General features: G+C 44.5%; 1 protein-coding gene across 1 annotated transcript in view; it reads right to left on the bottom strand.

Annotated features, from left to right (window-relative positions):
- Positions 1–2,985: 2,985 nt before the first annotated feature.
- Positions 2,986–22,665, bottom strand: part of PIK3AP1 (phosphoinositide-3-kinase adaptor protein 1) — a 119,869-nt gene continuing 100,189 nt past the window's right edge. The window contains exons 14-17 of the mRNA XM_030335585.1: positions 17,536–17,691; positions 15,471–15,541; positions 13,462–13,580; positions 2,986–6,483 (exon numbers count right to left, since the gene is read on the bottom strand). Coding sequence (XP_030191445.1) covers positions 6,426–6,483; positions 13,462–13,580; positions 15,471–15,541; positions 17,536–17,691 — 404 coding nt within the window. The 3' untranslated portion in view covers positions 2,986–6,425. The remainder of the gene's footprint in view (positions 6,484–13,461; positions 13,581–15,470; positions 15,542–17,535; positions 17,692–22,665) is intronic.

Genomic DNA, 22,665 nt, shown 5'->3' with positions numbered 1-22,665 from the left:
CCACCCGGGAGGCGCGAGTTGCGGCGTCCGAGGGCCACATCTCCGGTCACCTCGCACGCCGCCGGGTCGCCCGGCCCGCTCGGACCTCCGGGCCGGCCTCCGTTGGGCCTCGGCAGCGGTGGCGCGCACTCATGGCCTCGGCCTGGCGCCCCTCGCGGGTGCTGGACGCGCTCCTCGGGCCGCTCCGGGCCGCGTCCCGGCGCTGGAAGCCGTGTGACCTTGGCCAAAACGTTTTAAGTTTTCCTGGCCTCGTTTTCTTCGGCTGTGAAATGGGGTGCGACCCGCAGCCTCTGGAGCTTGGAATCCGTTAAGATACCCCTTGCAAGGCTCCCGTCCCCCGCCGTGAATTGAATGACTCACGCGCTCCCCTCATCATCATCTTGGGGGATTGTTGGACAGGGGTGGATAAGTGTTTTAGAGTCACTTCATATTTGTCGGGCCCCTACTATTTCAATCTTGTTGAAATTCTTGTTCACTTATCTGCCCACTTATATTGTTGGTGTCCCGTCCACAGACATAAACACCTCCTGGAATCTAAGTCCTTTTGTAAGCAGGGAACCTGTGCGCCGCCGCCCTAGTTTCTGTGCCTAGACCAGTGCCAGACCTGTAGTAGGAACTAAAAAATTGCTCGTCCTAGGAATATGGATCCACCATCTACACAGTCCTCTGAGCCAAAAAGCTGGAACTTTTGTCGGATGTCTCTATCTTTCAGCCATCAGCAGTCAACAAGTGTTAGCATTTGGTATCTTAGAAATGTCTCAAAAACTTATTTTCCCTTTCTTTCTTATGCCAGTAACAGCTAATCTCCATCTGACTACATATTGCAACAGCCTAACAGGATCCCTGCCACCAATCTTCCCTCCCTATTTATCCTCCCCAACAGGTGCCAGAGTGATCTTTCTAAAAAGAAACCTAATTATATCACGCTCTTGTTTAGAACACTCCTTAAATATTGTTTAAATAAATCATGGAATCAGAGCTAAAATTTTCAACTCCCAGGCACTGTTCCGAGCACTTTACACGTGTTGGCTCTTAATCTTCACCAAAACCCTATGAAAAGGCACTCTTGGTGTGTTCATCTTACAAGTATGATAACTGAAGCACAGAGAAGTTAAGTGGCTTGCTGAAAGAGCAGTTCCAAGCAGTTTTGTTCCAGAATCTTACTACTAATGGACTTCTATCTGTACAACCATTTCTAAAACTGAAATAGGCCTGTTTGTACTGGCATGCAATGATATTTAGAGATACTTTTAAATAGAAAAAGTTGACAGAATATAATCCCATTTTAAATGGTACTATATTAGTCTACCCATAGCAAACGATCTGAAAGATAGTAATTCAAACCATTGACACCAGGTTCAGTTTCTTCTTTGTACATGCCTGTAAATATTTGGATGGTTTTTACAATGGCCATGTGCTATTCCCATGTCATTGGGAAAAGGTTCTTGCTAAAGGAGAGCCCTGTCAACATGCAGCTGCACAGACCCCAGATTATCAGATACCAACTTTACCTTCTACCAATCTCTATGCCCTGGCTTCATTCCTATATTTCCCAAATATACCCTTTTTTTTTTTTATACTTGTCTAGAATGCAAATAAGTAGACGATTAGATACTCTCCTTCCAGGGCTAATTGAACTATCACCTCTTCAGTGAAACCTTGCATGACACCCTGGGAAAGCTGAGCACCCCTTCTTCAGGATTCCAAAAGCATTAGGCATGTTATGTCATAGTTACCATCTTTCATCTCCTCTTCTGTAATACATTCTGACCTTTTTTGATGGCAAGGACTATCATTTTTTCATCTTTGTATCTGTCCCAGCTGCTGGAATAGTCATTGTCACATCATATACATTCAAACTATTTGCTGAATGAACAAATGAAGACCTTAATAAGTGAAAAGCCAAATAGCATAGAGGATTTACACAATATTTCCTAGCCAGTCTAAAAGACATCACAAGGCAGTACATGATTAATTGCTGAATGAATCCTACACCAGTGATTGCTATAGAAATCGGAGGGGGCGTCTTATACATCTTTGTATATCCCCTAGAGCACCTAGCGCAGTGACTTACTCATAGTGAAAGCTCAGTAAATGCTCTGTGAATGAATAATCACTGCTTTTGAATCAAGTGATGATGTGCAATTGAAGAACAAGCAGTGTAAGTGTTGAATTAAGATGGATGAGTAGTTCCTTGCTTAAACATCCATCACCAGCCTCCACAGATTTGAGGCAGTGAGCATTTGCTAGGTGTTGTGGGGAGCACTGGGATGGCAATTACTTAGGGGTGGGGAGGACATAAGAAAAAGTAAAAGCAATCATTTAGGGAGTGTAGACTTAAAACCAGGAAATTACGCACACAACAGAGAATAGGCATGACAGTGTAAAAAACAGAACTGCGCAAAATGTGACCAACTGTGCAAATGTTCAAGAGGCAGTAAGAGCAATGGGCAAATAGAAAAGAGGAAACCCTATTTTGGTGGAGAATTTGGAAAACTTTAATGGAGGGAAGAGCATGTAGGGTCATTAACTCAACAACTATTTATCAAGCATCTACTATGTGCCAGGAATTCCAGGAGGCACTAGGATATGATGATAAATGGCTTTAGGTGATAGAAGTCTGATGATAGGTATAGAAAGAAGGAATAAGAGTTAAATAATAGGCTGGGGGGGGGGGGAAGGACTGTAGCTTCAAATATCTTTGGAAACTGATGACCTCAAAGCTAAAAAATAGAACTCAGGGGCATCACCCAAATCAGGGCTGTTCTGGTAGACTGGAGAGTGAAAAACACTGATGTATCTTATTGCACCAGTTTCTTCATCCTGATTAGTGACCTCACTCCCTGTCACCAAAAGGCATGGGAGAAAACATGCTAGTGAAAGGAAATACCTACCCCCCCCCATGGCTATACAGTCTTTTTTGTGGTAGTCCTAATAAGACTCAGTTGGTGAAAGGGCTTATGACTAGTAAATGACCCAGAAACCCACAATTTCCATCTTTATTCTCATTCTTGATAAACATGATCTTCAAAAATCGTGCTCTATAAATAACAACATATCTTCTGACTTCCAACGTCAGCTACTGTTGGAGAAGGTAACTGAGAGGATCTGACCGCTAATTGGCCCTCGAGCTGAACCCTGGCTATTTGAGGATCCTCACCCCCTTCCCTGTTTTTGGAATATGTACTCCGCCCACCATTCCCAAAGTGGGAGCCATTCCAAGGACATAGCCTTGAATGAGTAAGGTGTTGTTGAGATCATCTGGACAGTATATGTGACTGTACCCAGTTAAGGCCTCTCTATATGAACTTTTAAGATTCTGGCAGGCAGGTGAGGAAGATCTACTTGCCTTATGACCGCCCAGGACAAGCCTTATATGTAAATTTCCTTGCTTATTAAAACTGCTACCCTATCAACCTGGAGTGGTCTGCCTCTTTCTTCACTCTCCCTACCTTCTGTGTACAGTGGCCGGTTTCAGATCACCTTTTCTTTGAAATTGTATTCCTTTTTCTACTTTGTTATGTTGTCTTTCTAGTATTGACTTCTGGGGTGGGCCAGTTCTTCCATTGCTATTTATCACTTTGCACCTCTATCTTTTCTGTTTTTGCTTGAAACGTTTTAGTCACCGGAAAACTTTATAATTGTTCGAAGTTCTTTCTTCAGGAAGCAATCACTTAAAACATTTGGTTCTCAGACTCAAATGAGTCGGTATTAATGCTTCCTCAGCCAACCAGCTGCAAAACCATACACTATTCTTTGACAGAGGAGCACAGAAAACCATCTTATTTTCTGGTGCGTATGGGAGAGGGATCTAAAAATCCCAACTACTGAGGTGATATAGGATAGGCTAAAACCTCTCTTTTTTAGCAACAAAGCCAGAAAAATGGAGATGAAGAGTAGGTACTTAGCTTGACTTGTAAAACTTCTCATTGAAGTAATTTACATCCTATCACTTTGCCTAATTATGGCGAAGCATTAGGGATTATTCACATCATTAAATACGTCAAGTTAAATGACTTGATTGCAACACCAACCTCTTGCTCATAATCTTTCATTCTTCATGCTTTGTTGCTTACATTGTTGGGTTACCTGCTCTCAGGTTTTAATACAAGATGAAGGAAGAATACTAGCCTAGGAACTGGATGACAGCATACTTTGCACAGTTAGAAGGAGAAGCAATGGCAGTGAATATGACTAATAGCTTCCCTTTCTATTGAACCAGCTCATAAAATCTTGGGGAAGGATGGTGGCAGCTGAGTTGTCTCCCAAAGCATCACACAGAGAGCTTTTTAACAGTCTCTTTGGATACCTAGTTACAATCTAGTTTCTGATCCTCACTGTATTGGAACCCATGATTTTGTTACATAACATATTCCTAAAAATGTGTATAAATGTTGAGTATGGAAGTTGAATAAATTCACGTCATAATGGGTAGTACTGTTTCTAGAGAATGCAGAATTTCACATCAACATTAGAGACATTCTTTGATAACATGGAGCAGTTCAGATGTGCAATGAACTCTGGACCATTTCCACCCATGTCTCAAGTGTGTCATATTTATCAGACCCAGGTTTCTAATCAGCACTTTCAATTTTATGTTTTCCATTTACTTTCACAGAAGAATAAAATGTAATAAAATATTCCAATATTGCACAAACAGTGATGTGCACACAAAGATGCTAACACCATTAGCTGGCAGTAAGTTTTGCCATGTTATTGACCTAAATGCTTATTAGAGAATTATAAAAATCTAAATTTGGCAATCCAAGAGGGAGCTTAGAGATATTGAATATAAAAAAGTGTAGCTTTTATCAAAGCCAAGTGTGCTTAAGAGACCACCTATAAATAAGAGAAAAGACAACAATACCAAAATTATAATTTCTTGTTCTCCTTTTATCCCACATTACCCTCTTTCTCCCAAATGAGTGACAAGGAGAGTAAAGGGACCACTGCAGAATGGCTACTATGTGCCAGGCATTGTGATAAGTGATTTGCACAAAGACTGTCTTAATGGCCACGGCCAATAGTGTATTTTATGTCAGACAAAAGACCCACGACCCAGAAGCTATTAACTCCAACAAGAGTCCTCGTTTGCTGGACTGATGAATGAAATTGAAAAAGAACCTCGAATCATTAGAAAAGGACACAATAAAACTGTAATTAAATAGATCATTAATAGTGTGGCTTATATATGTCTGTGTGGGACAAAGAATATATTTCATGAAAAATCACCAGATTTCTGATATTTTTTAAAGAAATGTGTCTGATACTAATTTTACTGTGTGTTTAAGTATCAGATTAAGGATCTGTGCTTTGAAGGTAGATTTCTGTGCCAGTGACTCAAAATTAATCACATATTAATGACATATGACAATCATGATATACTAATGGCTCTCTATTCTCCGCACAGATTTCCTAAGCCTAGTGGTAATAATACATTTATAAGAAAATAGATAACTGTTTCGATTTTACATTCTTTCTTTCTCTTCTAACCTCTCGGCAGAGAAAAAGTCAAGGATCCTTCTCTCTCCTTATGGCTGAACTTATAAGATCTATAAAGACTGCAGAACAATAAATGGGGTCGCTGGCATCCCAAGCTTCCAGTTCCCAACCATTTATAGATGTTCCTTGGTAACATCACTGTTTTGAAAGCATAGTGAAGTATAAGTGCCCAAATTGAAAAAAAAAAAAAACAAAAAAACTTGATAGTCCCATGCCCGGGAGATATGGAGGAAGGATATTTCTGGAAGGTCAACAGTCAGTGACTGAATTTCTACATGCGGGCATTTCTTGAGGGAGAGTGACTGGCTATCTAGAGATGGTTCCGGACTTCTGTGGAACCTCAGATTTGTATTCCACATACAAGGAATTAGGACTAATCCCTCTCTAAAGTCATTTTCGGTTTGTTTTGTGTGACCAGCTCCAACATTTAGACACCCTCCTGAATCTACAGAAAAGTTGAAGAACTATTTAAAAGTCAGGACATATCTTCTTACTTGAAAACTGTAAGTCTTAAATCATAACCACTTCTAGAAGTTATGCTGGACTAGCAAATAAGTAAGGCCTAATATAAGTGCATTTCAGTAAAATCACTCATAAAGTACATTTCTGATCAATCTTTTCAGGCTTCTGACATGCCAAATTAGAGGTAAGTATTCCCATTAAGTCTTTATCCTTTTGGCAAAGAAGGATGTGGATCAATACACTTGGTGATGGTGAATAAAGTCCTCAGTTTTTCACTTCTTCATGCCTTAATAATATCTTCTTCAAGGAAAGCCCAAACCAGCAGGGCCACAACAATATCAGCCATGAGAGTAGGTCTTAAGGTCAATACTCATGCCATCATACTCAACACGAAGACATCATTAACAGGCTGAAACTGCAGGTCTCAAAGTCCCGAAGTAGGCAGGTTTTAGGAGGTGGAATCAGCGACCTCTGGGTGGAATAGGTGGAGGAGAATGGAAGGTCTCCCTGGTTGCAGGCCTGAAATGAAAGATAAAGGTCACTATTTTAAAATGAGTTTGATTAACTAGTTCTCAGGCATCCATGGTTTGTGGCAAACTCGGTAAACTATGCAAAGAACACGTTCTTAGTTAATGAAGCCATATGGACCTCAGGAGGACCTCAGCATCCACAGTGCTGGCTGTGGATCACAACCTTAGCTGCACATTAGAATCACCAGTGGACCTTTAAAAAATACCAATTCCCAGGCTCTCTCCTAGACCCATTCCATCATAATCTCTAGAGGATAAGGCTCAAGCATCACAACTTTTTAATAGTGTCCCTCCCCCAATGAATTATATTAACCATGTCTTTCATTTTCTGATGCTTTGACCCCCGGACACTTGCTGATCCTGGAGGAAATGCCCCTCCCAAGGTAAACTAGTTCCTAGAGATAGCAACTTACTGAAGAGCAGACCTTTCCTATGCAAACTAACCAATTCCACCCTATACCCTTATACTACTTTCTTCACGGTTTCTCACATTTGGGCCACTACCCATCTGCCCTAATCACTTCAGGACCAGGTACCAGACAACTAAGGACAGACAGCTAGGGACTTTTGCCCCAGAGCCCACTGAAATTATTCAAACTAGCCAATCCTAAATCTGCCTACCCTAGTTGTACCCTCCTGCAGAAATCACAGTAAAAGTTCTTGCCCACTTCACTGCCCACTCCACTGTTCCCCCCACTCCACTGCCTTTCTCCTGACTAAACCTGGTGCTTCCCAGTGAGCCCCCAGAGCCACCAGGGCATAATGTGCCCCCTCCTCTTGGGATCTAGGAGTACACCAAACTATCTTCTCAAGAGCAGTTGTCTCCTGATCTGTTGACCTTGCCGTATCTAAATAATACAGCCTATATTTTAAGACACCAGTGATTCAAATATGCAGCCAGGCGGGAGACATATTGTAGTAGGTGGTCCCTTGAGAAAGGAGTGAAGAATTTCTGAAGTCTGCTTCTCACAACTATGCCCTCAAGGGATCGCTAAGTGTGTTATCCCAACTCCACATTTGCTTTCCTAGAAGCCCCCCTCCATGTTATTCTGGAAGGTTTTTAAACAGTCCTAAATGCCATTCCAGATAGACCTGGGTGAGTCTATTTACAGAGAGGTTCAACAACGGTAGATGGTATTTCCACATGTGTGCTGTAAAACCAATATTTAATTCTCTTGGAAGCAAGTCAATAAGTCAAGAAAGAGGGCTTTGTCAGGTGCCATAATTGAACTGTGCTATCCTGGAGTTGCACAAAGATTGAATGAATCAATGATTAAATATTTACTAAATGTCTCTTGAACACAAGTTTTGCATAGGTCAAGGAAATAACAAAAGAGTTGAGAAAAAGAGGGGCCGTCTCAGGAACAAGATAGAGAAGCAGGAGTAGACAAGAACAACCACAGACATCCTCAGAAGGTCCTGCTATGGCCCCTGGGAATAGATGGTTTTGTGTGGTTGTCTCTTTATCCAGAAAAAAACAAATGGACAGTCTCCTTCCACCTCCCCAACCTGACCTATGAACCATGGGCTTATAGGAGAAGGCTGAAGGCCAGTCAGCCTTACTTATTAGCTGAGTACATTTAGGCTTCCCGGCTGCCTCGCTGCCTCCCTCCCTTCCTTCCTATCCATCTCCCTCCATCTCAAAAAACATTTATCTACTATGTGTCTACTCCTGGGTATGACATATAACAACAAGTAAAATGGGAATGGATTCAGCCCTCACAGTGCTGAGAATGTAATGGATAAGACAGACAACAGGAAAAATCAGTAAACTGCACTGTTTGGACAGGGGAAGTTCAGAACCTGTGGGAACACATAGCAAAGGCAATTATGCACACATCTGAAGGACAAGTTCAACTTCTCTGAATGTGTTTCTCACCTACCAAACAGAAGTACCTACAAACACCTACACTGGAGTGTTGTGTGTTGCTTGGAAATGACAATTGGTAAGTGGGTAGCACTGTTTCTGGCCTTTACTCTAGAAGTAAAGAAGTACTCAAGAAGTACAGCTAATAATTTTAGCTTTATTATGAATAAAGATTTTTCCCATGTATGCCCCATGAGCCTTACGATTTACCATCCACCACAAAGACAGTCATGATTCCCTCTTGGACCCTCTTCCTCTCTCTGCTGCCCCATTCTGCATTTGGGGTGGGTCTGCAAGCAAACAATTTCTGTAGTTCATTCTGATGAATAATCCCAACCAAGGATTGGAAGTCCCATCTCAGGGAAATGGATTTGTGATTATAGACATATCAGAATCATGAAAATAAAGAGTATTAAATCAGATTCAAGGTGTGGTCTGTGGGGAGACAGCCTCTCCAGGAATCTGAGAAGCTGGAGTTGGGAGACATGAGTGCCCAGAGATACCTAAGAACTGGCTGCTTTCTCCTCCCTGCTGAAGGTAAGGTCTTGCTGCTGATGAGTTTTGTTCAAGAAACCAGCAACCTTGGGGCGCCTGGGTGGCTCAGTCGGTAAAGCATCGGACTTCAGCTCAGGTCATGATCTCATGGTTCATGAGTTCTAGCCCCACATTGGGCTCTGTGCTGACAGCTCAGAGCCTGGAACCTGCTTCAGATTCTGTCTCCCTCTCTCTCTGCCCCTCCCCAACTCGTGCTCTGACTCTCTCTTTCTCTCTGTCAAAAATAAATAAAAACATTTAAAAAAAAAGAAACCAGTAACCTTGATATTGATTAATGTTCTTTTAAAGTAGGACTATGGAGCCCCTGTGTGGCTCAGTTGTTTAAACATACAACTCTTGATTTCAACTCAGGTCATGATCTCACGGTTATGAGATTGAGCCCTGCGTTGGCTCTGCTGACAATGTGGAGCCTGCTTGGGATTCTCTCTCTCCCTCTCTCTCTCTGCCCCTCCCTCACTCGCACATGCTCTCTCTCTCTCTCTCTCTCTCTCTCAAAAATAAAAAAATAAATACTAAAATAAGTAGATTTGTTATTATGCTTTTGTATGATCACAACATTGTTGAAAATATTTTTAAACTTCCCTATTAGTAAATAGCCTCAGTCCCAAGTACCCTTACTCCCTGACCACTCCAGCCCCTCCCAGGGACTTCACAGACCTCTTTACAAGTCTGCATGTACAGGATCAACTTCTGGCACTGCAAGAGGCCTCTAGAAGTATGTTCTGATTACACAGGACCTTGGCTATGCCTTAAAGGGGAGTGCACATATTGCTAGTGATTGACAAATCATTTGTAAATGGCAAAATATGTTTAAAAACAAAGCAGCAAAGGCTCAGTAAGATTTGGGGTGTGTTTTTTTGTTGTTGTTGTTTTTTGTTTTGTTTTGTTGTTATCAATTGGCAGGACCTTACTTGTGAGGAACGTGACATTGTCAGCTGCCCACTCTATAAGGACTAATGCCCTGCAAGGAAAATGCCATACAAAGATATAATGCATCTTCTCCTGTTCTTGTCATCATTTCCTTTCCCTGACTTTGAAATACATTGGGAACTTAAAGGTGGGAGAGTGAAACTTCTTTCCACTAATCTATGAGCTACCTGCACTGTGGAAGATGACTGATGGCTAACTGTTTAAGAGATGGGGAGTCTAACACAAGCAGTACCAATCTCTCCATCCATCCGTTAACTCACTTACGTGATAAATATTTATTAAGTTCTTACTCTGTTACGGCTATTATACTAAGCACTGGAGACAGTAGAAAAAAACTTTTTATTTTTTTTTTTTAATTTTTTTTTTCAACATTTATTTATTTTTGGGACAGAGAGAGGCAGAGCATGAACGGGGGAGGGGCAGAGAGAGAGGGAGACACAGAATCAGAAACAGGCTCCAGGCTCTGAGCCATCAGCCCAGAGCCCGACGCGGGGCTCGAACTCACGGACCGCGAGATCGTGACCTGGCTGAAGTCGGACACTTAACCGACTGCGCCACCCAGGCGCCCCAGAAAAAAACTTTTTAATCAAAAATGGTCTCTATTCTTTTGGGGCTTAAGTTCCACTTGAGGAAACAGATATGTAAAGAGGGGCCATGACATGGAATGAATTATAATAGACATATTTGGGGAGCCACAAGAAGTTTCATCATAGGAACATAGGAACATCAGGGAAGGCTTCATAGAAGAGGTGATGATGACTAGACCGAATCCTAAAGGATGTGTAGGAAATTTCTAAGAAGAGATTGGAAGGGAGGAGGGAGACAGGCATTCCAGGCAACAGGAGCAGATTGAGCAAAGACACAGTTCCAAATGGCACAGCCCACTGGGAATCCTTAAGGGGTGGTGCATCAGTGAATACAGGAGAGGGTGGGACTTGAGGCTAGACAGGGCCACAGCGTGCTAAAAAAACACAGCATTCAGTGGGAAGGCTTTTACACCAGGAAGTGACATCATCAGCAATTTCTGATCTAAAGTGCAATGTGGCGGCAGCGTGGAGGAGGGAGGTGAGTGTGGGTCTACAAGGATGAATGTAGGCCCTGGCAGACGGAGAGGGGGTGGATCCGAGAGCTTAAAGGGCAGCAGAATGGACAGAGTCTGGAGACACACTCTGTGGGAGCTGTCAGGGGGGGAGGGTTGGAGGATGACGCCTGGGTTTGGTGCTCTGGGAAGTGAGAGAACGGTGCCCTTATCTCAGGCTGGGAACTCACCAGAGGAAGGCAGTTTGGGACAGAGAATGGCAGATGGGATGAATTCAGTTCTGCACAGGCTGTTTGAGACATCCGTGGGGCATCTGGGTCGAGGGCCCCCAGCAGAGATTAGGAAACAGAAGGCCCAGGTGCAAGTGGAGACTCGGGAGTCCTCACTGCCAGCTCAAGCTCTGAGGACGGGCATGTGGAGTGAGTAGAGGAAGGGACCAGGACTGGGAGGGGGTGACAGGCATTGTAGCCCTAGTGCTGTTTGGGAGGGGGGCTCAGGAGACATGGGCAAAGAACAGTTGCTGATTCCCAGATCTGGAAGTAGAGAGGAGACCCTCAAGGTTCGCCTCCCCTCCTGTCCGTCAGTGGGTGGAGCACGGAAGCCATTCAGGAGACAGAGAGGCCTGCTTTATTATTTGCTCAAACATCTCCTCGTTTTATTATGCAAATTGCATACATACTTACAAAACAATCACATATTTGCAAATCTTTCTTCACACAAAAAAGGCACCCAAATGCCATGCTCTATCAATTACAGATTTCCTTGCAAATACCATTTCTTTAGTAAAAAGTGTTTTCCTCCTGTTTGCTCCCATTTTTATCACAACACGCTTCCAGACTCCCCCCAGAATTCATTTGCCATCTCTGTTGACACATTTAAATGCAGCCCAATTTCTATCCTTTAATTTCTGGAACCCATTTCCCTGGCTGTTCTCTTTTTCTCTCCCATTAACAAAATCCCACAGAGTCTTGCAGCTATAGTTTTCAAGCTTGACAACCCTTTCATCTTGATGCAATTAGTTAACTGCCCCCAAACTCCTCAATCTTCAGGATTAGCAGGCCTTAGGTCTTGGATCTCCTCCTACTGATACCTCGACTTTCTTGCACAGGTGTCACAAAATGACTAAGACACTGGACGCCTCGAGTCAGGCACAACCAGGGTTGCCACACAGGGTAAGTCTCAATCCAGTCCAAGCCCCAGTGCTTGGAATAATGGGATAATCCTAAATATCTAACTCTTAGAGTTGTGGATGGAGTTAAGTGAGATCCTGCATTCACTGTGTTTAACATACTATCCAGTATATAGTAAGCGCTCAGTACAGTTTAGCATTTATTACCATAATCATTCTCCGTAAACACCCCTCCCCAGTCACCAACTATATGATTTTGAAGCAAGAGAACATTATGCCAATTCAGGCAACTGGACTCGATTATCGCTACAGGTCCCCCCAGGATTGGTATCCTACTATGTGACCTCTGGTCTATACCAAGGAAACATGCCAGTGAATGTTTGCGATCACAGGAGGTCTGTGTAACAAGTGTCAGTATGTGAATGTTACTGGGAGCACACGCAAGAGTGGTAAGCAGCGAAGGGAGAAATGGAAAGATGCCTAGCTCAGAGACAGCTTCTCTTTCCAGAAAATCAGAAGAAAGGGCTCCTTGTTGCACTTTCTCAACAAATTGCACTGATGAGATTCATTTGAGTTAAAAGTTTCAATATGAAACAACAAAAAAAACCAACCCTGGTTGAAAAAAAAGCTTCTACCTTTTAATCATTTTCCCCCCACATTATACTTTAGACATCAAAGAATTAAACGCCTAAAACAGGCCTAGGCTTTCATTCCCCAGGCCCCTTTCTGCATGAGCAGACAAGTGAGCTTTGACTACTTTTTCTGTCCATGAGACCTTGAAAAAGTTCCTACCAGAGGCCTGAGTACCATTATAAACAAAGACAGACATCAGAGCCCAGCAAACACTCTAAACTCCTTTGCCTGATGCCCATCTCCAAATCTCCATCTGCTCAGTCTTGTCCCGAACAAGAAAAATCACTCATTCTGTCGAGCTCTTACTATGGACCAAAACTCCACTCTTACAACTCTGTGAGGACATTCTACTCTTATCCCCATTTTACAGATGAAGAAATGGAGTTACGTGAAAGTGAAATAATTCATCCAAGTTCACTGCTCCCAGAGAGTGTGGCGCTAGAGCCATGTCTCCCACCTTTATTTTCATCCCCCAGTCTTTCTTATCTCCTGGCCCCCAAAAGGCACTGTCCCCACAAAACAGCCAAGGGAATTACTATTAGGGAGCTGAATTCTAACCAAACATGACAATTACTAAAAAAGTTGATGTTTACCAATGTACTTCATTGATGAAATACTGCAATTGCTACTTAAAGTATTTGCCCTCGAATAGAGCATCAGTTAGCAAAGAGTCCACATTAAAACACATCAAAACTAGGCATTTCAGTTAGCTCTGCACGCATTCTTAGGCCATCTTAGGTGCCCCCAAATCCTACTGTCCTCCCACGGGAACTCAGAGAAGGAGAGACACATTTCTTGTCAGCATCAACCTTACCTCTGTGAGGCAGCTCTTGGAGGTACCCTGGGGGGCCTCTCAAGGGGCACAGTGGGTGTTCCGTCCACTTGTGGGGGGCATGGGCTGCGGCTTCTGGTAACCTCGGGGACTTCATTATCCTACAGGAAAAAAGATGATAAAGAAAGGTAAACGTTTCTTTAAGCAACCACCATAGTTGGACACGATGAGCCCAAAGTCTCCCAGGCTTTGCTGAAGGTTATTCACAAACGGAATGAAGCCAGTGAGGTGCCTGCATGGCTCAGGGTAGGACTCCTGATTCCAGCTCAGTCATGGCCTCGCGACTGGGAGACCGAGCTCCATGTCGGGCTCTGCTCACCATGTGGAACCTGCTTGGGATTCTCATTCTTCTCTCTCTGCCCCTCCCCACACCAAAATAAATAAACTTAAAAAAAAAGAAAAAGAATGGAACCAACAACACCAGGGCAGCTTTCTATCGATTCCTAGAGTCACTGAGGAGACAACGGGGCCCAAATTCTCATTAATGGTCCTTGTTACTCAGAGCGTCCTCTGTGGACCATCAAATTAGCATCGCCTGAGAGCTTGTGAGACCTGCTGGATCTCAAGCTCCTCCTCAGACCCACTTGATCAGAACCTGCATGTTAACAAGATCCTAGGTAATTATTAATATTTTTTTTAAGTAGGCTTTACGCGCAGCATGGAGCCCAACATGGGGCTTGAGCTTAGGACCATGAGATCAAGATCTGAGCTGAAACCAAGAGTCAGACACTTAACTGACTGAGCCACCCAGGTGCCTGGGATCTTAAGGTTCTTATGCATCTTAAAGTTTGAGAAGCATGCTCTAACCAGGTAGAGCCGGAGAAATTTTGTTTTTAAACCAAAGTCCCTTTTCGGGAGAGCAGAGCCTTGAGTGGCCCTCAGTCATGGGGTAATGAATATAAGCTGTGCACTGGAGGGCTGGCCCACCTCAAGGGCCCTATCTCAGGGTCTCCCAGGTTGGCAGTGACCCAAGTGACACCTCCTGCTCATCCCAGCCACTGGATTGGGGTAGACACCCTGACCAAAATTGGGCTTCAGTCTAAGGCAGCAGCTCATCCCCTCCTGAGAGGCCTTTTGGCTCTCAAGGGACTATTCGCCACTATACATGCACAGGAGCAGAACAGGTCAGGGTACAGTGAGACAAGAAAGCAGGTCCACACAGGGGAAAAGAGACGAGAGCATATGGCCCTGGGGAAACATGGAGCACTGGCCTTGGCTCCGGCATTTCTCACTGCTCCTGATCCTGGCCCCAAGATGGGATTTCTACCCCTGGATTCCCTGGTATTCATCCAGCTCCTTCTCACACGTGCCCTTTATGGCTTAACTAGTCAGAGCGAATTTCTATTTCTCTCTCCCTCCCTTTCTCCCTCCTTCCCTCCCTTCCTTCTTTCCTTCCTTCCTTCCTCTTTTTATTGAGGAGAAATTCATATAAAATAAAGTTAGCCATTTTAAAGTGAACGATTTGGGGCGCCTGGGTGATTCAGTCAGTTAAGCGTCTGACTTGGTTTCGGCTCAGGTCATGATCTCACGGTTTCGTGGGTTCAAGTCCCATGTCAGGCTCTGTGCTGAGGGTGTGGAGCCTGCTTGGGATTCTCTCTCTTCTTCCTCTCTCTCTGCTCCTCCCATGCTCACGCTGTCTCTGTCTCTCTCCGAAGAAGTAAATAAACTTAAAAAAAATTTTTTTAAGTGAACAATTCAGTGGCATTTAGCTCATGCACACTGTTGCACAACTACCGCCTCCAGCTAGTCCCAAAACATTTCCATCACCCCAAAAGGAAACACCATACTCCCCATTTGCCTCTCCTCCCAGCCCCTGGTATCCACCAATGTGTGTTCTGTCTCTCTGATTCTACCTATTCCGGATAGTTCACATAAATGGAATCCTGTAATATGTGACCTGTGTGTCCGGCTTCTTTCACTTGGATTTCTATTTCCTGCAATGAAATGACCCGTAGGACAAGCCATATGGGAGTGGAGTCCCCAGCTCTCACCTCATTGTCCCCCTCCATCCCGCTGCTCACACTGAGGAGGCTCCGAGTGCTGGATCGGTTACTCGCGCTGCCTGAAGGGTGCGAACAAAATTAGCTGGGCTGTGGATTCTCTCAGGCTAAAATAAAATGCAGAACTCTGGCACATACCTTAATTTTAATGGTAGAAGCAATACATAAGCTGTGAATATGGGATCTTGAAAATGCTACCATCTTACACCATTTTATTAGAGTTTAGTTTTTTTCTTTCAGCATAAAATGAAATGGTTCACCTTTTTATTACCTATTTATTTATTTATTTATTTATTATTTATTTATTTTTCTGTATAGCTACCATTTACTGAGAGCTTATCACACGTTACATGCTTTAAAAACACAATTACAAAGGGGCGCCTGGGTGGCTCAGTCAGCTAAGTGTCCAACTTTGACTCGGGTCATGATCTCGCATCCGTGTGTTCAAGCCCCGTATCGGGCTTATGCTTTCCATTCTGTTTTCCGTTTTCACCTCAAGGTAAAACACACAGGTAAAATCACTGAAATTAATCTGAACCCGAAATAAATGCTTTGCATTTGTCTTGCTACATTTCCCCTCCTCTCCACACCGGAATGCACTGCCCTCACCCTGAAACGATCTATACCACTTCTCTCCTCCGCGACACATCTGAGAGACTGCCACCTGCCTCATGTTTCCTCAGCCACCTGTGATCACTGGGAAAATCTCTCCCATTTTTGAACTTGTCAGAATTCTCTAAAATGCCTCAAGAGGGTTTTGAATACACATTACCACCCCCATTATTTAAGATAAGTTTTCTCCTCTGCCCTGTCTAGACTCACCCTGTGGTCGGTCGTGAGACAGGCTTTGGGTCTGTTTCAACACGTAGTGGTGGCAGGAATGTTGAACCGAGAGAAGAGCAGGGCCTACTCCCACCTTTCCTTCACTGGCCAGGTGACCTTGCATAAAACCCTTTCCTTCTCTGGATCATAAATACCCCATCTATAAAGTCAAAAGGGAGACTAGTGCAGGGTTGTTGACCTATGTCCATGGACGGGAAAAATTGTATGTCTATGTATGTACACATACACGTGCATTTTTCTGGGAAGCACATCCAGAGCACACATCAGATTCTCAAACGGGTTTGTGATGCAGAAAAGATTAACTCCTGGGTTTAGATGACCTTCCTGGGGGCTCTCTGCCTGACATTTAAGGAGACACGAGTCCTAAAATTCAGCCAAGTCTCCTACTCTTTCATGGCTCTCCTAGCTGTTTTGATAACACTAAAATGTATGAAAGAAAAGAAACTCCATCTATTCTGCTTGTGAAGCCGGTGTATCCGAAGTCAGCTAACACCGCCCTGGATACGGAAACAAAGCCCCCCACCTCCTGCGTGTACCTCAGCGGGTACTGTCTGTTGCAATCAGACTCTATCAAGCTCTCAAGCCAAAATGTCTTCCACATTTCCTAACTAGATCCTCAACTCATCTATAAAGTTGGAATTCTCAAATTTGAGTCCATCGTTTTCTAATGTTTCTGACTTCATGTTCTTTCCTTCCCCTTACCACGGTTGAGGAAGCAGAAAGAATAGTCTGGGCCCTGGATCCAGACTGCCTGAGCTCAAATCCTGACACCACGACTTATTAGCTATCTTACCTAGGGCAAGGCACTAAGACTCCAGTTTCCTTCTCAGTAAATACAGGTCGTAGTGCCTATCCCATAGAGTTACTGTGAGAATTAAATCTGAGAATCTATAGAAGAGGCTTAGCATACAGTAAACGATCAATAAATGTTAACTAGTGTTATTACTAGGTTTTTCTATTTGTAAAAGGAACAGTGTAATAAGGTAGTATGCAATCTGGCTTCAGGGGATATTAAAGGATCTTTGGCCCTCTAAGAAAAGGCAAACTTCACAGGCTAAATGTTCCCCATGTCTTACACCTCCAGACCCAAATCAGGCTCCAGCTGGGATCTGCTGGGCTCACAACAGAGACTGTTCTCAAAGCTCCAAGGCCCCAGCTGGAGTGCAGATGTGAAGACACCGCCCCACACACACACCCCCTACCCCTTGCTCACTTGCGGTGCTGGAGGTACTGTCTGTTTTCCAGTCTCCTCGCCGTAGCTCTGTCCTTGGGGGGAAGACGCTTTTCCTAGGGCCACTCTCATAGACTCCAAACTCCACTTTCCCTGGCAGGTGCTGTGAGTGCCGAATTGGGACCGTGATCTCCAAGTCTAGAATCAGAAGAAAGAGGGAAAATCTTCAAGGCACCAGACTACAGCCCACCAAACTGCTCAGGCTGCTCCCACTCCACCTGCAACCCTGGCCTGAACCTGGCAGGGAGTGGAGGGAAGGGGAGGGGAAGAGAGATGGGTAGGAGCAGGGAGGGGGCTCTGCTCAACTCAGCACTGAAACTCCACAGACTCCTGTGTAGCCATCGGTGGGTGACAGACGAGAGGGACAGAGGCACAAATGCTCCACGTCAGGCAGACAGCCTGAGATCAGGGAAAGGTCTGGGGCTCTGCCACTCCCCTGCTCTGCGACTTGAGTCAGCCAGTCAACCTCTCTGCATTACTTCCCTTTCACACGGCAGACTCGCGAGTGCTGTTGATCCTAATAACTGGTTATCCTGTGCACCAAGTGGGGTTCCACAAGCTTCCCAACACCCATGGAATAAATACTATTATCTTCATTCCCAACAGAAACTATTACAGAGAAATGAAGTAGCATGCCCCCGGCACACAGCTGGCAAGTGAGACAGCTGGGATTTGAACCCAGGCTCCAGAGTCCAGGCTCTTAACCACTACTCATATTGCCCCTGAATCCCTCAACAAATGATGGATGCTGGGTGCATGGTCTGTAACTGACAGAAGCGACCCAGACTGGTAATGAAAGGAGGTCCATCAGCCCCATGAAAGATTTTGTGACTTGCAAGGCTGATCAGTGTTTTTGGACACCACAGACTTAAGAAATGATGCCTTTGCCCTGTGCAGCATTAAACTGGTCTCTTTCCTGACTTAGCCCTGCCCAGTAGTTGGGTCTTTAGTCCTCCCTAGATTTCCATCCCCAGGGTTCCTGAGCAGAAAACAACCCCTGCTGACAAGTAGAACAAAATATCTGTGGGTGTCCATACCCACTTTCTCCCCAGGGAAGTGCAAACACCAGGTGAGCTCCTGACACAGGGCTCCCTTGATGCCTGGAACATTCCCAAGCCCAGGGGCAGGGCCTCTGGAAGAGGTGGAAGTTCCGTGTACTGTTGGGCCACGTGCTCTCATCTTAACAGCACCACTTCCTCCTCTGACTCTCCTCTTCTATGGGGTGGGTGTGGCGAGAAGTTCAGGGAGTCCAGGACCAGAGGTGACTGCTTGCCAAAGCCAGAGTCCGCTGAGAAGGGCGAATGGGTAAACCACAACAGGAGGAAAGAAGTTCAAGGGCAGGGTAGAACGAGTGTATGGTAAGCACACAGAAGATGTTAAAGTTGGACTGGGTGGCTCAGTTGGCTAAGCATCTGACTCTTGGTTTCAGCTCAGGTCATGGTCTCACGGTTCATGGATTCGAGCCCTGCATCAGGCTCTGTTCTGACAGCATGGAGCCTGCTTGGGATTTTCTCTCCCTCTCCCTCTGCCCCTCGCTGGCTTGCTCACTTTCTCTCTCTCTCAAAATAAATAAGCTTAAAAAAAAAAAAAAAGTTGGACTGTGGTTTACTAGATGCCACAAGTGCCTCACACTAGAGACTGGCTCCAAGGGCAGTGTTTGGTCCTAGTATTAAACCACCTTTCTGGGTCCCTGTGTAGCACACAACTTTCTCACACCCTGGGCTCTCCTAGTGACAACTGAGCAGTGCAAGCAGCTACCCGAGCCCGCAACTACTTGGGCAGAGACCAGCCGTACCTGCATGTGGGCGTGGGCCCACAGTTGGTCTCAGAGCCCAAACAGGTGTAATGTTTTTGTTTTCCCCCTCAGCTTTGACCTAGTTTTTTTTTTTTTTAAACAACACTCTTTTAAAGGGAGGTTCCTGTCTGCTTAACTCACTTCAGTGAGTCAATTTTCTACCCTCAACTGGTTCTATAAGGAAGGAAAATAAAATACACAGGAAAAAAAAATTGGGAGTCAAAAGTTCAAAAAATTAAGTAGAGTGAGTCTACAAAATCCTGATATTCTTGGAAGAAAGGAACAATGCTGGGAATACTAATCATCATTAGATCGCACAGTACTTTTCCCAAAGCATGTCCACATGGGTCATTATACCTCCTTTGAACTTCCTTCCTTCTCCATGAAGTTGATTAGTCAGGTAAAACCATGGATGAGGAAACTGAGGCATAGAGTGGTTAAAGTCTTGGATCACAAAGTGATTCAGTGACGAAGCGGGGATTGGGACCCAGGTTTCCTGGCACCCTGCCTGCTCCTCTCTGTCCTGCCCCAGACTAGCCCCAGACACACCCAGAACACAAATATTGACTGCCTTCTGTTAGGGTGTTCTACAAGTCACGGGCTACACCAGCTCCTCTGACTTCCTACACTATCAATGTTCTGAACCACCCCAGCAAGAACAAAACAACTTCCCGAAGCTGAAGAAAGACCAGTGAGTTATTATGAACAGAATCTTACTTTTTAAATTTTTTTTTTCAGCGTTTATTTTTATTTTTGGGACAGAGAGAGACAGAGCATGAACGGAGGAGGGGCAGAGAGAGAGGGAGACACAGAATCGGAAACAGGCTCCAGGCTCTGAGCCATCAGCCCAGAGCCTGACGCGGGGCTCGAACTCACGGACCGCGAGATCGTGACCTAGCTGAAGTTGGACGCTTAACCGACTGCGCCACCCAGGCGCCCCAGAATCTTACTTTTTAATTACCCTTGGTGTTGTAACCCAAATTAAAGCAAAATAATCATCATTTCTCTTTTCTAAGGCAAGTGAGATTTCTAAATAAATAGAGTCAGCCCTTATGTTTAGAATGGGCTTCATTCCTAGAAAAGGTCCTTTAAACAGAGATGCCATTTGTCAACCCTAATTTTCCTACAGATTGATGTTACTCTGTATCAATGGGTTCCAAATGCTTTTTCTTTTTCTTTTCTTTTCTTTTCTTTTCTTTTCTTTTCTTTTCCTTTTTTTGGAAGCAGAGTTCTTTCCTCTGTTGAAAACAGAAGCTCAATGTGGAAAACAGATTTTTTTTTTAAAGGAGCTGCGATGGTCAAAGAGTAGGTTGCCCTAAACACTGTCCCAATCTGAATCTACCTCCCCTGCTTTCCCCTACCCACCCTCCCCAAGTGCCAAACCTCTACTCCCACAAGCACACATACAGCAGCACTGAGGCTACTCAGTGTGAAATGGGTAATTACAGGTTAGTACGTCATTAAATATACAATCGAGTTTTATGGAGTTAAATAATATGCTATATTTAGTCAACCATAAAGTTGCCCACTCTTCGGAAGATGCTCTGATGCCCTTGGGCCTCACTTTGTACCACAGGGCCCCACTCCTAGACTACCTGAGGCTTTCTCTGGTAACTGGTTTACAAGCACCCCTCCCCCAACAGGCCTCACCCAGACATGGGAGCTGGGGAAGAAATGGTCAGCTCTCTGGCCCCTCAGGAGGGATCACTCTTCCATAGTGTTCTCTACTGACCTCCAGAGTCTCCAGGGACATAAAGTTCCATCTCTACAGTGGTAACTGTACTTTGCTGGCCACTTTTCCTTCCCTCTCTCACTTCCCCACTCCCACTGTGTCCCTGGGATCATGTCCCACATCAGCTACTTGCTCTCAAATCTTTGTTGGGAAAGAAAAAAATTCTAGAAATGGATTGTGGTAATGGTTGCATGATATTGTGGATGTATTTAATGCCACTCAGTTGTACATTCAGGTCCAATGATAAATTTTATGTCATGTGTATTTTACCACAATAAAAAACAAAAATGGGTGTGTCTGGGTGGCTCAGTCAGTTAAGCATCTGACTCTTGATTTTGGATCAGGTCATGATCTTAGAGCTCATAAGTTCAAGCCCCGCATCAGGCTCTGTGCTGACAGGGCAGAACCTGCTTGGGATTCTCTGGCTCCCTCTCTCTCTGCCCCTCCCCAACTCGTGCTCGCTCTCTCTCTCTCTCTCAAAAAATAAATAAATAAACATTAGGAAAAATGTCCTGGGGCTGATGAGTAGAACTTTCTCTCTATGGTGGTCCCCAGGCATTCTTGTTTCATGTCAGATTATATATAATTTAATCTTTTGATAGTTATGACATTAAAGCTCCTAATGTAAAAAGTAAAAACACTGGGGTGCCTGGGTGGCTCAGTCAGTTAAGTGGCTGACTCTTCATTTCAGTTCACGATATGATCTTGTGGTTCATGAGTTTGAGCCCTGCAGTGCAGAGCCTGCTTGGGATTCTCTCTCTCTCCCTCTCTCTGCTCCTCCCCACTCATTCTCTCTCTCTCTCTCTGTCTCTCTCTCTCAAAAGTAAAAAAAAAAAAAAAAAAAAAAGGAAAAGTACTTAACATTCCCCCCCATAAAATTCCTAGTCAGAGGGCCTGCTTCTTGAAGAGTAGAGGGTAAGGGTAGGAAGGGCATTTAACCATGCTCCTTTGAAAAAATGTAGACATTGACCACGCCAGTGCAGAGCATAAACACTGGTGGGTATCACTTGTCCAGAGTCTGATTAGCTTTGGGTGAACTTTGGAAAATATTTCTAAACCCAGGATTTCAGCTCTGGATCCTGGATGGCAAGTCCCAGCCCAGCACATGCACCCTGGGTGGTCCTACCCGAGAGGTCACCAGCTGCTGTATGGGTGGTTTTTAAAGTGCTTCCATGTGCCAGGCACTGTGCTAGGTCCTAGCCAGAACTTAACTGGTTCAATCCTCACAGCAACCCTAATAGGGTAGGCACTTTTATTTGTGTCACTTTGCAGATGAGGACTGAGGCTCAGTTGGGTGACTTATCTTGTCTGTGGTTCCCAGCTAGTTAGGGGTGAGCAGTGGCTAGGAACTTGACCCCAACCCTGACGGCCTCAGGGCCAATGCCTGTACCCCTTTACTCCTCAACATGTGTATGTCTTGCTTCAATATCTCCATTGATTGGATGGTAAAGTTGTCATGACACCCAGTGAGTTCAATTCTGGAGCCCAGCTGCCCAGCACTCATGACTCCAACACAGCGACACCCTGGCCTTCAAACACCTCATGTACCACCAAATCACAACTTTTTTGAGGCTGCCTATGTGTA

This window comes from Lynx canadensis, chromosome D2 (assembly GCF_007474595.2).
Source record: "Lynx canadensis isolate LIC74 chromosome D2, mLynCan4.pri.v2, whole genome shotgun sequence".
NCBI classification, from domain to species: domain Eukaryota; kingdom Metazoa; phylum Chordata; class Mammalia; order Carnivora; family Felidae; genus Lynx; species Lynx canadensis.
Note: the sequence above shows the minus strand (reverse complement) of the source record. Positions and strands in the feature narration are given on the sequence as shown.